Here is an 18,883-nt window from a genome sequence, read left to right as displayed (position 1 = left end):
GTCCTAATTTAGAAATCAAATTATCTGGGCTGGGGATGTGGCTCAAGCGGTAGCGCGTGTGACCCGGGTTCGATCCTCAGCACCACATACCAACAAAGATGTTGTGTCTGCCGAGAACTGAAAAATAAATATTAAAAATTCTCTCTCTCTCTCTCTCTCTCTCTCTCTCTCTCTCTCTCTCTCTCTCTCTCTCCTCTCTCACTCTCTCTTTAAAAAAAAATAAAGGCATTGTTTTAAAAAAAAAAAAGAAATCAAATTATCTAATAATTTTTCACTTAATACAAGAATTATTAAAATATTAATATATTTCTTTTCAGTCTTTTCATATGTGTATAAACAAATACATGTAAGTAATTTAAATAATATTTTTCAAAATTTTTATATTATTCAGGATTTTATTCTTTTCAATTCACTGTGAACATTTTTCCACATTAGTCAGTGTTCTTTGAAAACATACTTTCTAAAAAGTTTTTTTGGTTTTTTTTTAGTTGTAGATGGACCCAATACTATCTTCTAGATTATGCTAAGTGAAGCTAGCTAATCCCTAAAAAACAAATGCCAAATGTCTTCTTTGATATAATGAGAGCAACCAAGAACAGAGCAGGGAGGAAGAGCAGGAGGAAAAGATTAACATTAAATAGAGTCATGAGGTGGGAGGGAAAGGGAGAGAAAAGGGAAATTGCATGGAAATGGAAGGAGACCCTCATTGTTACACAAAATTACATATAAGAGGTTGTGAGGGGATCCATTTTGAGTGAATTTTGTACAGGAGGAGAAACAATCTAGTTTCATTCTTTTTGTGTCTCCTTCAATTTCTTTCTTCAGTGTTCTGTAGTTTTCATTGTAGAAGTCTTTTATCTCCTTGGTTAGATTTTGTTCATAGTTTTTTTTTCTTTTTAGGCTGAGAATGGGATTGCTTTTTTCCCCCATTTCTTTCTCAGCAGAGTCATTGCTGATGTATAGGAAAGCTATTGATTTTCGTACACTGATTTTGTAACCTGCTACTTTGCTGTATTTCTTTATTAGTTCTAGCAGTCTTATGGTAGTTGTAAGGAACTTAGAAAACAATCTGTGGGTAAAGAGCCTTAAAAATGCTTATATGTTCCAATAGAAACACACCTTGGGTAATCATAAGGAAATATTAAAGTACTAAATACTATGTTATTCATCAGTGAAAAACTGATAACAATTTAAATGACCAACATTAGGTTAAACAAAGCATAGCCTTCCAATGCAGTCATTAAAAGACTATGTTTTGGGGGTGTGACTATAATGTTTTGGGGGTGTGACTATAGCTCAGTGGTAGAGCACTTGCCTAGATGTGAGGCACTGGGTTTGATCCTCAATACCACATTAAATAAATAAATAAATAAATAAATAAATAGATAAATAGATAAATAGATAAATAGATAAATAGATAAATAGATAAATAGATAAATAGATAAATAGATAAATAGATAAATAGATAAATAGATAGATAAATAGATAAATAGATAAATAAATGAATGTATTGTGTCCCTATAAACCCTCACCAGACCTGATATTACTTATAAAGAATTCTTGCTAAATCATGATAGTTTAAAAATATATATCGTTGTTTTGTTTAACTATTTTTACATTTTAAACATTTTTATATTTTTGTTAGCCAATATATCTATGTGCCTTTTCTCATATTCTGAGATAATGTTTTGCTTATTCACTTAAAACAACCCTTTGTGTATTAACATTCTAATCATCTTCATATATTTTTATAAATATTTTATCCCAAGTTGTTGTCTCTTCTTTCATTGTTTTAGTGGTTTTTGTTTGGTTGTTTTCATTTGTTCATTTATATATACATGAGAAATTTTTCTATTCCATTAAAAAAAATTTTTTTTCAGCCTGATATGTTCTGTGAGTTATACAACTCAGAGTGGAGTGTATTTTGACATACATACATGGAGTGTAACTTCCCATTCTTGTGGTTGTACATGATGTGGGGTTACACAGGTCCTGTATTCATATGTGAACATAAGAAAATTATGTCCAGTTCATTTTACTGTCCCTTCCTATTCCCATCTCCCCCCCTTCCCTTCATTCCCCTTTGTCTAATACGGTAAATTTCTATTCTTCCCTCCCTCTCTTTATTGTGTTTGTTTTAGCATTTTTTATTTATTTCATTTAAAACCATTTATGTTAAAATGTCTATCCTAGAATTTCTTTGAAAATTCTTTTGTTTCTAGTTTATATGAATTTAATCTTTTACTTTCAAGTGTAGGACTATTCTGAGATTTGTTTTAGAATATATTTCACGTTTCCAAGAAAAAGTGTTTGACTTCCTTCCCCAAAAATGCTGTTTCCCTTTATTAATCAGAGCTTTCTTGCTCATATATTTATATCCACATCTGCTAGAACTTTTTTATTTTCCTGCTCTAATTTCATTTGGCTACAGTTTCACACTACAGATATAAATGTTTTTCATATTTGTAAAGTAGAATTGAAGTGTGTTAGATTTACTATTAAGAAATAAGATAAAATTTTCTATACCATTAAAACATATTTTTTTTTCAGCCTGGTGTGTGCTGTGAGTTATACAACTCAGGGTGGAGAAAAAATGTACTTTAGAAAGTTCTTCAAATTTCAGGTATTGAGTATGACAATGATAAATTACTTTTTAGGTACTTTTTATCTTCCTAGAAGTATAGTAATTCTACTTATCTGGAGAGAAAATAAGCTTCAAATAAATATTTCACTTCTTGGGTTTGTTGTGTTACTGCTAATCTGAAGTCAGACCAAATTAAGTAGAATAAAGGCAGAGAAATTAGTATTGCCAGTGTAGTGTTATTATAATGAAAGAGATTTTTTCCAAAGAAAAATAGCTTGTTTTCATGTCTTGGAAAAACACAGAAGAATCTAAAAGAGGGATAAGTTAAGAGTCAAGTCCACATGCGATGAGTGTGAGTAGTGTTAAATTTCTAAAGGAATATTTAAATGAGAGATTATTCACTTGAGGTGAGTGGATCAACCTTCCTTCAAGGGGTTCATGAATCACTGGAATTTTAAGTACAATATTGTATTAAGACAAAACTTTCAACGACCTCCAAAAATAGATAAAAACTACAGTTTAACACATATGTGTGGATGGTGAAATGAAAATATCACTAATAGATATTTAAGTGCAGGTGTAGATATGATGGTTTGTATTTTTTTATTCCTCTATAATTGCAAGAAAAAATACTATTGCTAGAAAAACTATTTTGTCATTGTTTTACTACATCAATAACTTGCATGCCTTTTAAAAGAAAATTAAAAGTTTCAATTGCTTTTTTATGGTTTTTGTTATATATAATATTAAAATGTACAGTACATAAAATCGTTTTTTTACATTTTTTTAGTTATAGATGGACACAATATTTTTTATTTATTTATTTTTATGCCTCACATGTGAGAGGCAAGCGCTCTGCCACTAAGCCAAAATCCCAGCCCTTAAGATATGTTTTTTTAAAGCAATTTATTATTTTTTTGAATACCTTTATTTTATTAATTGTTATGTGGTGCTGAAGTTCAAACCCAGGGCCTCACATGTGCTAGCCGAGCGCCCTACTGCTGAACCACAACCTCAGCCCTAAAATATATTTTTGATTTAACAAAATGTTTTGAAGTAAACAGCCATATCATTATCTGTCAAGAAATAATGGTAACCTTTCAAAAAAATACATTGGGGATTTTTTTTTTTCCCAAGAATATTGCTTACCTACTAAGAAGTCTTTTAACAATTCAGATGGGAAATGGCTTTGACAAGTGTAAATCCTGTAATTTAAAACAAACAAAAATACTCAAATGATAAGAATTTCCTAATTAATATGCTTTATGTAACCAGGTTCTCAAACCATTGGATGTGAAAACCAAATTTTACAATGCAGAGGTAAGTGTTGGACACCTAATGGGATTTCAAATTAATCATTAAAATAACATTGGAAACATGAAGTTATTGCATTTCTTTTTACTTTAAATTGTTGGTAAGACTAAATTATTTGTGAAAAATGAGCATAAATTTCAATTAAAATTTAAATTTCAATGATAGGTCTCTTAATCTGCTGTTTCAGCCTGCATGTAAGCAATGTTTCTTGATTTCTAATCTCATAATTAATTCTGTAAGACCTTCACCCCTTCATTAAGTGACTGCTATAAAATTCCATTTAATGGTATTGCTATTGCTTAAAAATGCTAACAATCTATAGAATACTTAATAGTGTGGTTCTGGACATTACAAAAATTGAAATAGTAGATCTAGATTTAATATTTCTGTGGGAAAATATTGACAAGTAAAACACAGCACATTAAATTCTTCCCTGGAAAGTCAGTGTGCCAGCCAGAGTTGGGTTGCTGAGTCTGCTGAATGGCTTGAAAAGCTCCTTAGGACAACTGAGTTTGGCAAAAATAGAGAAAGTAGTTAACACTTAGAATAAAAAATAATCTATGTTGTAGCCTAACAAAAGAGAGAAAATAGACTTTGCCATATGTGAAAGGATTTATTGTGTGGATTTTTCCCCCAAGGAATTCTACTGTAGCTTCTAGAGCTGTACAAAAGTCTCTTGACAGCCCTTTTACCTCACTGAATTTATCAGTGATAAATTCAGAAATATCCAGCCAGGGTCTGGTGGCAAAAACACATATTCTTAGTAACTCAGAAAACAGGCGGATCCCTAGTTTGAAGCCAGCCCAGCAACTTAGGTTCTAAGCAATTTAGGTAGACTTTGTCTCAAAATAAAAAGGGCTGGGGATGTAGCTCAGTGATAAAATACCCCTGGGTTCAATCCCCAGTACCAAAAAGAAATAGATAAATTATATATATATATATATATATATATATATATATATATATATATATATATATATAGTAGTTTAAAATGCAGATTATGTCTATTAATTACTTTAAAACCAGATGATGATCAGACATTTGCAGTCATGTTAAGTTTGATATGTATTTTTACCAGAAACACTGGAGATTTTACTCAATACACCATTTGAATTACTCAATATAGCGTTTAAATTGCTTTCCTGTCAAAGTTAAGGACCCTAACCTGCTGCAAAGGCCTATTAGGAGAAAAGAAGAAGAAGAAAAATACATGTAATAACCAATCTTCCTAAATAGTACATAGTAAATCTAAAATGAGAATTGTATAAACATGTGCTATAAGCACTTGGGTTGAGAACTTGGAATAGTCTGAAAAGAAGCTTTTTGGAAGAAAAGGGGAACTAAAGTCTGGAAGAAATGGTTGTTGGGAACAGACATATGTCAAAGCAGTGAAGGGATTCCAAGCAGTTACCAATGGACATAGGATATTAAGTACATGGTAAAGAGGGTATGTATTTAATGGAAAAGGTTTAACCTCATCAAGGTGATTACCAGTTAACATTTCTCTTTGGAGATTAGCAAATTGGGATATTACATATTTATTCCATGTTTTGTTTTGTTTTGTTTTTGTTATCAGTAGCATACTATTGAGCATAGCTATTCAGTTTGGTGAATTTTGAATAGTCTATCATTTTGCTGGAAAAGTTTTCATAGTATGAGGGATTTGCTAGAATAGATATGTTAGAAATTTTAAAAAACAAATGGGGTAGTAAGAGGTTTTTTTTTTTTTTGATTGGCTACTAGGAAGAACATATTAAACATATTTTAGGTTTTCTTTGTTATAAATGTTTTACATGGGGTGAGGCTGTGACTCAGTGGCAGAGCACTTGCCTGGTATGTGTGAGGCACTGGGTTCGATCTTAGCACCACATACAAAAATAAATAAAATAAACGCATGCTGTCAATCTACAACTATAAAAAAAAATTTAATGTTTTACTTTAAAATATTTGTCTAGTAGTCTTTGTGTGTGTGTGAGGTGTTGGGGATTAAACCCAGAGCCTGGTGCACGTGAGGCAAGCACTCTACTGAGCTATATCCCCAGCCCTGTCAAGTAGTCTTTTGACACTGATATTCAGTGATTTGCAAGTAATTTTTCCAATAGCTAGTTATTGTGTAAATATTATACAAGTGAATGCTCCCCATGAAGGAAAACAATCCATATTTTACCACACCGAGTAATATTTTTTCATTAACTTACATTCTCTTTTAATCTATGCTGTTTTGATAATCACAGTAATTTATTTGCTGCCTTTTTCAGTTAACATATATATATAAGCATAATCTTTTAGTTTTGCCAACAAACTTAAGCTAAAAAATATTTAGTGAAAATTTGAACTTTTGAAAATAGATATTTTTTTAACAACCAAGAATGAATAAATATCATTTAGGGTCTCTTAAAATTTTCAGTGTTACTTGTTAGGAAAACAAATACTGTTCAGTCAATAGAATGAGGCAGATTCTGCTGACCCTGACTTTGGAGTTAGTAAACCATACCATTATCAATAGGTGTTGCTTATTACTCTGTGCTCTAGTCTTTGTGCATTGACTATTATTAGCTCCACGTGTGTGTATCAAGCATTCTTTTAAAGCTGTTTCTGATAATGCTAATATGTGAATCACCTAAAGGAAAACAAGTCATATGAAAAATTTTGTTGTAGTCTTAAGATAGGAAAACCTTGAAAGAATATTGGTGAGATTAAAAGCTAGGATTTAAACATTTGGTCACCTGCTGGTTACAAGGAGCCCCATACTAGGTACAAAAGAGAAAAAAATACAAACTGAACATCTTCCCAATTCTCAGAGAACTTGCATCTCATGGAGGACACCGACATGTTTACAATATAAATGCCTCTCCCACATACCCCACCCCATTCATGAAGTATGCTTATGCTCTGGGAACATAGAGGTAGATGAAGAATGATCGCTGGCTACACATTTAATGAAAGGACATGACATTTGGTGAATAAGTAGCTTAAAAATACAGATTTTTAAAAGACTGAAATCTGTAAGCAAGAGGAGAACAAACTCCCAATTGTCTGGAGTGGTATAAGCTGCCATCATTTCCTGAAATGTGATTCATTGGGCTCTAATCACCCAAGATATTTATTTTAAGAAGGATTCCATTATTAGATAAATTCAGGAGAAGCTGTACATTGTAAATCTATGCTGAATACAGAGTTCAGTATTTACTCATCCTAAGTGTCTACTAAAAATTACATAAAAAGTATGTAAAGAATTTATAGAACTAGAAAAGCATGGGGATGTACCTCTCTGCCCCCAAATGTGCCCTTAACGATATTTGCTTCTGTTTAATATTGAGTCATAGTGTTCTTCTCTATTCCATTGTCATGTAACCTTAGCAGTTTCATCTTTTTAGAAGTTTGTCATATTTATGTTGCTTCCTATTTACTTTCTTGTTTACTAATGCTGTCTTGTTTAGTAAGTTAAAAAATGCAAAGATGCATTTTATTTTAAAGTTATTCTTTTTCTTTAACATTTAACTCTAATTTTTCTTTTTTATTTTTCCATTAGAGTGACCTCAGTTCTGTGGTAATTTGATTTTTTATTATAAACTTATGCTTTTCTTACTCACCACCTTTTGACTCTGCCTAATTAATCCCTCTTTACAAAACATAGTGGAAAAACAGTTAGTTGTGAACAACGCCTGTGTCATTTCAGAAAGACATGTATTTTGAATGTACTTTTTATATCAATTGTCTTATTTTGCAGGAAAATATAAGAGGTTAAATTGTTATATTGAAACATTGGCATTTTTAATGTTTCTTGTTTAGGTTTTATTATTTTCTTAAAGGCATGTTAATCTTGTTTAAAATAATTCTGGGATTTTCAATACATTAGAATACCTTACTATTCTTCAATCCTTTAAGTAGACTATACAATTGAAATTCATTTTCTGATGTACAGTGTTTTTTTGTTTTAAGTCTGGGTCAGGTAAAAATGGCCTTTAAGCAGAAGAAAAGTAAATTTTTCCAAGTTGGATAAAATAATTTTTTCAATTTTCTATTCATAATAAGCAGCATTTGCTTATATCACATTCTATATGTAGTAACATCAACAGCCTTAGCACTTTATTCTTAATTTTTCAAATGTCAAATTACTTTATACTAACTGTTCAAACTAACTTGATTTTCCATTATGCTGCTTGTTTTTCTTTAATTTTACCTAAACTCTTCCTAAATTTATGCAAAAATTGCATTTTTTAAATTGAAATATGGGTCTGTGGTTATTTTTAAAAAGCAATGGATTTATGGGATATATTTAATTTTTTTTTTACAAAAAGTAACAGATAATGCCCTTAAGTGGTGCATTGTTTTGATAAATCATTGTATTTATATTTTTATTTGAGCATAATTCCCACAGACTAAAGAATTTGTTTTATTTATAACTTCATCATGATATTTTTGCAAATGATTTCCATTTTCCTGGCTTTAGTGTTAAAAAAAACCTCAGAAGTGTGAAATTATTTTGGTCAGAATTCACATGTTATTTTTCTGTGTGTGTATACATATTATTATTAAATTTTTGAAAAAATAATTCTTGAATACCCTTAGTATATAATTTATCATATTAGTCTGTTTCAAAGATAAACCAAATTAGTCTCTTATTTTTCAATTACACAGAGAAAAATAACCAAATGGCATAAAAGTAAGCATTTTTCCATAAATTAGGGAATTAAAATATGTGTAAAATTAAGTATTTAAATTGCCTATTGACTACAATATTACTGAATAACATCAGTCTTCAAATCTGTCACTAAGGCTATAAAATACTTTTACCAGATTTAAAAGCTAAGATTATTTGGCATAATTCACATATTTCTTTCCTTTTTTTTCCCTAAATATACATTTTTAATGAATTAAGAAATCACTAATGACCACCTACAAATTTCTTAATTTTATAAAGTTGAGTCCTATAATATTATAAAATGGATTATTCCTGGTAATAGTGGTCACTAGACTATCTAAACTGATGTAATATAATTGAAATTATATTATGCTGGAATAATATAATAAAGCCTAGTTATCTTACTATATAGTCATATTCATCATACTAACATTCATTTTAACATTTAAATATCTTATTAGCAGATTGAGAATTTTTGTGAATGAAATTCCAGTTAAATAAATATTTTTGGATGGTAATACAAAATATTTCCTAATTATCCCATATCCATTGTTTGACAGGGTATCAGTTGACTAACACTTGACTTCGCCCCTGTTAATTATGTTAGGATGAAGGTTTCTTGTATTAATTATGATAACTTTAATTTGCAGGCATGAACTAATCACATTTGTGGTTTATATTTTCTTCATATACATAAAGATATTTTTGTTGGTAAATATTTTAAATAGCATCACATTTTGGTGGATATTTTCTTTCATATCCTCAGACTGATGAAGTATTTCTTGAAGCTCAGATTCAGAATATTACAACCTCACCCATGTTTATGGAGAAAGTTTCATTGGAGCCATCTATAATGTATAATGTAACAGAATTAAATTCTGTCAACCAAGCTGGAGAATGGTAAATATGAATTATGAAATGTTCATTCCTGTCTTGAAAGATTCATGCTTTTTTAACATCTATTACTCTTGAATTGTTTTTTAAATAATTAATACACTTTATTCTTGGAGTTTTTTAGGTACACAAAAATAATTAATAGGAGAGTTCACACATATTGTCTCACACACACCTCTCACTTCCCACCCACCCTACCCTTTTATTTTCTATTTATTTAAGAAACAGGATCTTGCTCATTCTGGCCTCATATCTCTGGACTTAAGCCATCCTCCTGCTGTAGCATTTTAAATAGCCGTATCTACTGACATAAATCACTGTGCAGGGCTCTCCCTGTGACACATTAATATAAGTAATGTGGACCAGTACAGATACCTAGTAGTAACTAAAGTCCATAGTTTACATAAGAATTCATTCTATGTACTATACATGATATTGGTTTTGGCAAATATATAATGGCATGTGTCTACCACTACTGTATTATAAAAAACAATTTGACTTTCCTAAAAATATCCTATGCTGTATCTATTCATCCCTCCCTCCACATAAAAATAAAGATCCTAGTCCTTTTGCATTTTTGTTCAAAGCACTTTTAATTCTCATAATTCAACAAGGTAATCCTGAAACCTGTCATTGTTATCCTGCAAGTCATAAAACTAATACATGGGAAGGAATGGTGGAGAAGTAGTTAGAAAGCAAAAATTAGTGTGATTATGAGTTTGAAAAAGAAAACACTCTGAACATAATAAGGTGGATATAGGAATAAATGATTTTAATTATTTTGTGAAAAAGAAATACATATATCCTTCTACAGCTAATGTAGAAGAGAAAGAAACAAATGTAGGATTGATATTGATGCAGGCAAGGAGTTTTTAGGTGGGGAAAATATGTGATTTTCCTAATGAGAAGTTTTCTTTATACAGTTGTGGTGGTTACACATAGAAAAATTCATAGCCTCCTTTGCATGAGGAAAACAGTTTTTTTCCCAATCTTTTCCAGATCTTTTAATTCATTTTGAAAACGATTACCTAGTTTAGAATAGTATGTCTCAGCCAGATACAGTGGTGCACACCTATAATCCTAGCAACTTGGGAAGCTAATGCAGGAGAATCACAAGTTCAAGGCCAGCTTAGCAAGGCTCAAAATGAAAAAGGCTGGGGCTGCAGCTCAGAGGCAAAGCATTCTTGGTTTAATCCCTGGTACCAAAAAAGTGGAGAGGTAGTATGTCTTAGGACTCAGGGCTGTGGAAATAGCTCTGTGGTAGAGTGCTTGTCTAACATGTGCAAAACCCTGGGTTCAATCCCATCAAGATCGGGGAGGGGAAAGTTTCTAAACTATTTTCTTTGATAATTTTAGAAAAAGGGATACTCTTAATTCTATTGCATTTTTTTTTTCAGTCAGTTGATACATGTCCAGGTTTTTTGTTGTTGTTTTATTTTGGTACTCAGCATTGAACTCAGGGGCATTCAACCACCGAGCCACATCCCCAGCCCTATTTTTGTGTTTTATTTAGAGGCAGGATCTCACTGAGTTGCCTAGGGCCTTGCTAAATGCTGAGGCTGGCTTTAAACTTGCCATCCTCCTGCCTCAGCCTCCTGAGCCACTAGGATTATAGGTATGCGCCACTGCGCCTCGCTACAGGTCCAGTATTTTAGGTAATATATTCATTTCATTGTAAATAATCTCAAGATTTTCCATGTTGATTTAAAAATATTAAAATAAATGTATAAAGTAAAATAAATGTATGTATACTTTTTGTGTTGAAACCACTGACCTCTTCTATTCTAAATCTTTGAGTGGTAAATCATCCAGTTCCTATCATAAACCAAAAGAACAATCACAGCCATGGCTTTTCTTTTAAAAGATGTTACAGAATTTTCTCCATCTTTATCTCTACCCCTCTCAGTTTATCAACATTTGGGTCAAGAGCATATTTGCAGCCAATGGATACACGCCAGTACTTATACTGCCTAAAGCCCAAGAAGGAGTTTGCAGAAAAAGCGGGTATCATTAAGGGAGTTACAGTAATTGGAAAATTGGATATTGTATGGAAAACAAACCTTGGTGAAAGGGGAAGATTACAAACCAGCCAACTTCAGAGAATGGTGAGTCTGGAAATAACTTCAGTGGAGGTTTTGGGGAGAGGCAGAGGCAACAAGAAGTTAGAACAATTTAAGTTTACTTAGGTCTATCACTTGAAGTCAGAGTACTATAAGAGGTACTAATATTACTAAAGAAAAGACTAATAGTTTAATTTATTTTTAAGGAGAAAACTAGTATGGAGATGAGTGATATGTGCGTATTAATTTACCTTTAACACATGACCTTTTTTTTTTTTTTAACTTTACCAAACATTAAAAAAACTGCTTATCAATTGTTCCTTCCTTTGGTAATTCATGTTCACCATTTGTTTTTGACTTTATTATTATTATTTTTTGTAATGTCCTGAAATTCTTGCGCTTTCTGCATACACCTACTTAGTCTGTACTTCTTTTTTAAGATGTTAAAAATCTGAGGCATCAGAAACTCAGGTGAATCACATTAAAGTCATCTTGTAAGCATTGGTTGGATGTTTTATCTAAGTTCTATACGAGAATACAGATAGTTACCAGTCTGGTAATTTTTTTTTTCTTTTTCTTTTTTTTTTTTTTTTTTTTTTGCTAGTGAGAATTTGCCACAGGAGCCTTCCTTTATGCTATTTCCTAATCTGACATTACCTAAAATTTACTTTTATTTCACTGTTTGAGGCAATAATTTTTTAAATGATGATTATGGTCACTGAGCCTATTTTAAGCTGTAGCAATTAGTTTCCATCTTGACATCACATGTTTCAAGCCTTGATGTTTTTATACCCCTTTCTTGCTCAGGTGTTTTGGGAAAAGATGTGATTTTCTACCTGGCTTATTTCAAAGTTTATTTTTTCAGGTGGTAACCTTGCCTATTTAGAGTTATGTAGGCTGAAACTACATAAACATTGAAAAACATTCCTTTGAAGTCAGGTGTCCTGAAATTTCTTTACTGATTATTTACCTTTAGGATTCATCTTAACTCTGATGAACCTGGATTAATTATGACAAGAACAGTCCAGTTCTGCAGAGCTGTTCCACAGCACCAAAAGTAGTTAAAGTAAGGGAACAATAGAATGAATTAGGAGTGTTTTCTCTGAACATCAGCTTAGAGTCCCAACCTCTGTCGAGTAAATGTGCTGGTATGATACCTTTGTGAAAATTGAAAAGCTTTGTAATAGATATATTTTAACTGTGTTGCTTGTTCTGTTAAGGCTCCAGGTTATGGAGATGTTCGGTTGTCTTTGGAGGCAATCCCAGATACTGTAAACCTAGAAGAACCTTTTCATATTACCTGTAAAATAACTAACTGCAGGTAATGCCAATATTTGTAGTTGGGTGTCCTTTCCTTCTCCCCTATCTAAAAGAAAATTTTTGCTCTCTTAAATATTCAGTCTCCTGGGGCTGGGGATGTGGCTCAAGCGGTAGCGCTCTCCTGGCATGCGTGCGGCCTGGGTTCGAGCCTCAGCACCACATACAAACAAAGATGTTGTGTCTGCCGAGAACTAAAAAATAAATATTAAAAATTCTCTCTCTCTCTCTCTCTCTCTCTCTCTCTCTCTTTCTCTCTAAAAAAAAAAATCAGTCTCCTTTTTAAGTTTCCTCTTGACATGTAGACTTTCTGATGTTTATGTCAAATACTGTGAAGATCTTCATCTTTTAGTAGTATATTACATATCTTTGAGATCCTATTGTATTATGCATTTCCTGTATTTTTCATTCATTCATCATAACACTAGGTGGGTGGATATTAATTGTTTACATTTACACCTTGCCAAAAAAAAAAAAAAAATCCCTAACATACCCTTTGTGCACAGAAAAGAAAGCCAACTCAGAGGTTGAATTTTTCAAATTCAGAGTTAGAATAGATGGGACCAGGGTTTGAAACCAGATGTATTTGACTTCAAAGTCCATGTTCTTTTCACTGTTTAAATTTTCTTCACACTTCAAATTACTAAAGCATGAACTATGGGTTCTCATGGAATTTTACAGGGATAAAATATTAAGGTAGGGTTTTCTGAAACATACACTTGAGCTATATCTTTAGTATTAAGAAAGCAAAACTTGGTTATGAATATAATATAAGGGATAATCATAGGTTGGAAAAACAGTTTTGATAATAAAGAGAGAAGAAAATGTAGCTCTTGAGAGGCAAAGAACACAGGGCTTTGAAGTGAAAATAATAATAATAATTTAAATCCCAATCCTTTCACTTTTGCAAGTACTCATATTACTATTTGATGTGTCTGATTTGTTGGGGTAATTTGATAGTATTGCAAATGTTGAATCCCGACCTCTATAGTTTGAATATATAATCCTTTAATTCCGTATCTGTTCTAGCTTTTTGCTATTAGTGAAATGGAAAATATTCATATATTCAACAAATACGTGAAATAAGAATGAGAAAAGAATATGTTATGGATTAAATTCAGAAATAATAACGCTATTTCCTCTATGAAGTTACCTAGATTTTCCCAAGCATAGTTAATCATGGTTCTCTGCCATTGTAAATTCTACTTTAGTTTTTTAGGAACCCTTACAAATAACTTAGTTTCTTCCTTAATGATTTGTGAGTTAAGAAAAGTTGTCTTACCCACTTTATAAATGCAGTTTCTGCCACATCATAAGAGCTCAGTAAATAGCAAGGCACCCAAGGTAAATAACTGTGCCTAACAGGTATGTTAGAGAATTTTTTTTGTTTTTTCAAGGTGTAAGCAAATCAGTTTATAACTGGCAGTGTAAAAGTTTGAAAGTTAATTTATTTTTTGACCTTCACTTTAAGTCTTCATGATTCAAATAAGTTTTCTAAAGGCACTTAGATCTTCAGCTGCCTCATCTATAAAAATATGATCCCCTCCCCCACATACATACAATAAACACAGAGAACATACATACAGTATGTACAAACCTTACTGGGTGCTTATGGAATTTAATGAGGAAATTTATGTAATACATCGAACCTAGTTTCTGACATATAGTATTTAAAATGTTAGGGAATAGAGACTATAAAAGTTAATGTTATCAAGTCAATATGTCTAAAAAATGAATAAACTAAAATTTAAATAAGTATTTTAAAATATGGATCCAACTATGGGAAGGGGTAAGAATTGAAAGCAGCCATGAATGGCGGTATAGGAGACTGTCTTTCATTGTGAGCTTTTTGTCATACTTTTGCTAGATGACCTAGTGACGTCTTTTCATAGTAAATAAAACCGTAAGCAAGCATGAATAGTATTTACTTCTTATGAATCTTGTCATTTTTCTAAGTTGTATGCATGCTAAAGGAACAGATCGGTTTTCAAAAGCACTAGACCAGACTCTGTTTCTCATTTTCTTTCCTGTAATAGAAATAATAAGAGTACTGTGAAACAACACGAGGCACAGAAGTTTCCCAGAGAAATGGCAGTCATTAACAAATTAGCACTAGGGAACCAGTGTTCAACAATAGAACCAGAAAACTGATTTCCAGAGGCAGATTAGGTTAAAGCCATTTTAAGCCTCAGAATATGCCATCTCCTTTCATTTTCTTGACTCTCTTAACATAAAAATGATAAATAGCTTTTCATTTCTCTTTGTTTTGTTCTCCTGCATACCCAGAAAGCAAATTTACTAAAAAGGAAAAATAAATAAAGGAGAAATACTAATATCTCCATGTGAAATGAACAAGATTTATTCCTGTTTTTCTGATTCCCCCAGCAGTGAAAGGACGATGGATCTGGTTTTGGAAATGTGTAATACCAGTTCTATCCATTGGTGTGGTATTTCAGGAAGACAGCTTGGAAAGCTGCATCCAAGTTCTTCTCTCTGCCTTGCCCTTACTCTGCTGTCTTCGGTACAGGGACTACAAGTATGTTCTCTTTTCAATGATTTCAAGTGTATGAGGGCTAATTTATAGTCATTTATTATAGCCATATATTTTCTCTAATAATTATCAGTGATTAAAAACTGAGGCCTTCATCTTTCTCTCAATAGAGTGTTTCCGGCTTAAGAATAACAGACACATTCTTAAAGAGAACATATGAATACGATGACATCGCACAAGTCTGTGTGGTATCTTCAGCCGTTAAAGTGGAAAGCTAAAGGAAATTCCCAGTGTTATGTTTTTTTCATTTGTTTTCACATAACTGCTTTCTGTATTTTTTTCACTTTTGTGAAATGTTCAAATCAGTAGCAAAAAATAAGTATATATTGTTTTTCTTTCCTGTAAAAATTAAAATATTAAATATTTGTTTTGAGAAGAATCAAATTTTATCTTGTGAGTTATATTCTTAAGTGGACATTTTTATGTTTTCTATACTTTGCTTCATTTTAGGTGACCTTTGGACTTTGTTCTACAAAAGTTCTATATTTGAGGCCATTTGTCCTTTAGCAAGTACCTAGAACAGTAGTCAGCAAACTTTTTTAATAAAGGGCAAAATACCAAATATAGTGCAAGAGCAGCTGTAGGCAAAAAAAAAAAAAAAAAGCACAGTGGTATTTACGAAAATAGGCAGCTTACTGGATTTGACCTGTGGGTGAGTTTGCTGATCTCAATCTGGAAGATAAAGTTGTTTCTTTGAATTTTAGAATTCTCACAATACAGAAAGGATTGTTTAAAACAAATGGGGTAGTCCCCCGTAACCTGATAATTTGCTAACACAGTATGAACTTTTCTAGTTATTCTCAAAATCATTGTATTGGTATGTGTTGTGTTCGTGTATACATAAAAATAAATCTAACTTTCAGATACTGAACAGCAGATCAAAATTCATTTATTTCTTAGTTGGTTGTTGATTTAACTTTTCACTAAAATGCCTAATAATGACCTAATTCTAAGCTACAAACTCCTAGATTTTTCCCATTGAAAATTTTTCTCATTGAAAATTTTTCCCATTGAAAAATGAACTGTTTTCATTACACATATTTAAAGGAGTCCCACCTTCTAATATTTGATTTTAAACTCTAAATCATGTATTAATATTATAAAACTATCTCTCCATGTAATCACATTTATGCCATGAACAAAAACAGTGAGAGAAATAAGGCTTTAAACACTTTGCAACATAAATTTCATTGTTTTGCCAGGGGAAAAAAAGGTTATACTTCTAAATAAAATCATCCTATTTCGCAAGCTGAAATTCAAGAATGTGTAGTTTGTTAAATATAAGAGTACATTAAGTCAAATACAAAAATTGGTTTTTCTTGAATGCATAATTTATTGCCATGACAAATTTTGCTCAAAATGAAAGCTATATTCAGAAGAGTTGCCCCTCAAATAAGAGTTAATGAGATATCTATGCAAAATAAAGTGCAAGCAGTGTAAAACTGAAGTACTCATTCTTCCAAAATGTCTTAAGATTAATCAAATGATGAAATAAGACTATAGCCACTGCACTAGGTACTTTGATTGTTCTTCAGGCATCTTCTCATGACTGGAACCTGTTTCATTCTTTCAAACTTTAACATAATAGTCAATTTAAATCTGCTGTATACATTGACTTAAGTACAGTCTCTTCTATTTATAAGTAACATTATTTAAGTAAAGATTAGATAATGCCATTTTAGAAAGGATCTGTGTTCAACTTATAAAAATCAAATTAACAATTTGGTACATTAAATGAAAATGTCAACTTGCATAAAAAGGACATGTTCTGTTTTCTATAGCATGGTTACAGCTATTACAATGAAATGTGTGTAATGAAAGTCAAGCATTCCTTATTAGAATGTCTGTATATAAAGATTTACTTTAATGCCCTCTTTTTTTCTCTGAGAAGTGACTATATTTTCCAGACAAGGAATAATAATTTTCTCTATAATTTTAAAAATAGCACAATCAAATCACACAAAACTTTCTTGAAATGGCTTCTAATACAGTGATTCCAAAGTGATGAAGGGACCTGAAGAGTAAAGCTGGCTTGCCTTGAATGGAATCCACATAAGTGGACAGGTGTCATCTGGATTGAATTTGTTTTGAGTGATATATTCTCAAAGAAACAGCATGAAATGGAACACACCAGTTCCCATAATTTCATATTAAAAGAATGGCTCCCTTTAACTACAGATGCTAGCACATGAAGGCAGTGTTTTAAAGTGTTTTCTTATGATTCTCTTTGATTCTGTTATCCAGGTACCACTGGCCAAAATAAAAAATGAGTTGGAAAGTGTTTCTTCCTCTTCTGTTCTCTAGAACACAATGAGTAGATTTGATGTTAATTTCTCCCCTATGTGTTCAGTAGAGTTCACCATTAAAGTCATCTGGCCCATAGTTTTCTTTCTTGGAAGGTTTTTTATCTATAAACTCAACTTTGTAAAATATAGGTCTATTCAGGCTGTTTCTCCAGTGAGCTTTGGTAGTTTTTACCTTAGAAAGAATGTCTGTTTCATCTAAGTTGTAAAATATATAGATCTAGAGTTAGTGTTTATAATTACCCTTTTATATCTACAGGGTCTTGGATATATCTGCTTTTTTTTTCCTCTTTGTGCTAGAGATGTATAAACCCACCATTTCCCATAAGCTCTCTGCCACTAAGCTATATCCCCAGCCCTCCTCTTTAATTTCTGATAATAGACTACTAATTTGTATATTCTATTTTCATAGTCAGCTACAGGCTTATCAAATTTTATTGATCTAAAAGAATATTTAATGCACTCAAAATAGGAATGCTAAAAACATTAACTTATTATTAAACACTGAAATAAGAATGACTAGTTTTAAGGATCGACTTTGTTCTTTTTAATCACAACTGTAAATCCTGTTTGATTAGTACTTCATTCTTTTATAACACTCAAACACTAGGAGCTGTGTGTAACTTCGTAAAAAATTAAGATGGATTAGATGCAATATAGGAAATTTAATTTCAGAGGGCCTGTTCTTCTCTGGCCTTAACTATAGGTTCACACAGTTTTTTCATTTTGGCCCAAGTCCAAGTAGATAAGTATTTGTTGGTCTAGATAGGGAGAAATCTAATATCGCTGTAAATTTGATTCCTGGACCTACCTCTAAACCGGTACACTACTTAAAATGCTGATTCCTAGGTCTTAATACAGTATTTACTAAGTAAAAATTGATAGTGTGGCCCTCATTCTGCAGATATAATGAATTCTCCCAGGTGATGATTACACTGAAATTACAAAACCATGGTTCATAGTTCTTATCTCACAAAGGAGGAAAAAAAGGAGAAACTTCAGTGTATCAAATAGTCTTTTTAGAACTGTTATAGTAAGGCCCTTATTGCATCAATTTTACAAAATTTTTAAATTACCTTCTTTTTCAGTTTTCCCTCATAACACTTATAAAATCATTACAGGTTAGCCTACTTCACCAATTTCTAGATTAACAACAAAATCCCAGTTGGAATTAGACCTGTCTTATTTTCCCCTGTACTTAAAACCATGCCATTA

At 31.7% G+C, this 18,883-nt stretch overlaps 1 protein-coding gene across 6 annotated transcripts in view; it reads left to right on the top strand.

Moving 5' to 3' along the window:
* Positions 1-16,236, top strand: part of Trappc13 (trafficking protein particle complex subunit 13) — a 32,368-nt gene extending 16,132 nt beyond the window's left edge. For 2 of the 6 annotated variants that reach the window (XM_005319563.4, XM_078015854.1), the window contains exons 6-13: positions 2,551-2,623; positions 3,860-3,904; positions 7,431-7,448; positions 9,310-9,443; positions 11,344-11,542; positions 12,718-12,818; positions 15,200-15,350; positions 15,476-16,236. In XM_005319563.4, coding sequence (XP_005319620.1) covers positions 2,551-2,623; positions 3,860-3,904; positions 7,431-7,448; positions 9,310-9,443; positions 11,344-11,542; positions 12,718-12,818; positions 15,200-15,350; positions 15,476-15,583 — 829 coding nt within the window. In that variant the 3' untranslated portion in view covers positions 15,584-16,236. The remainder of the gene's footprint in view (positions 1-2,550; positions 2,624-3,859; positions 3,905-7,430; positions 7,449-9,309; positions 9,444-11,343; positions 11,543-12,717; positions 12,819-15,199; positions 15,351-15,475) is intronic. The other 4 variants (XM_013356087.3, XM_040272544.2, XM_013356086.4 and 1 more) reach the window with 3 other exon arrangements.
* Positions 16,237-18,883: the final 2,647 nt, after the last annotated feature.

The sequence above is a fragment of the Ictidomys tridecemlineatus genome, chromosome 1 (genome assembly GCF_052094955.1).
Source record: "Ictidomys tridecemlineatus isolate mIctTri1 chromosome 1, mIctTri1.hap1, whole genome shotgun sequence".
Classification (NCBI taxonomy): Eukaryota; Metazoa; Chordata; class Mammalia; order Rodentia; family Sciuridae; genus Ictidomys; species Ictidomys tridecemlineatus.
The sequence above is the reverse complement of the archived record's forward strand: the minus strand, read 5'-3'. Positions and strand labels throughout refer to the sequence as shown.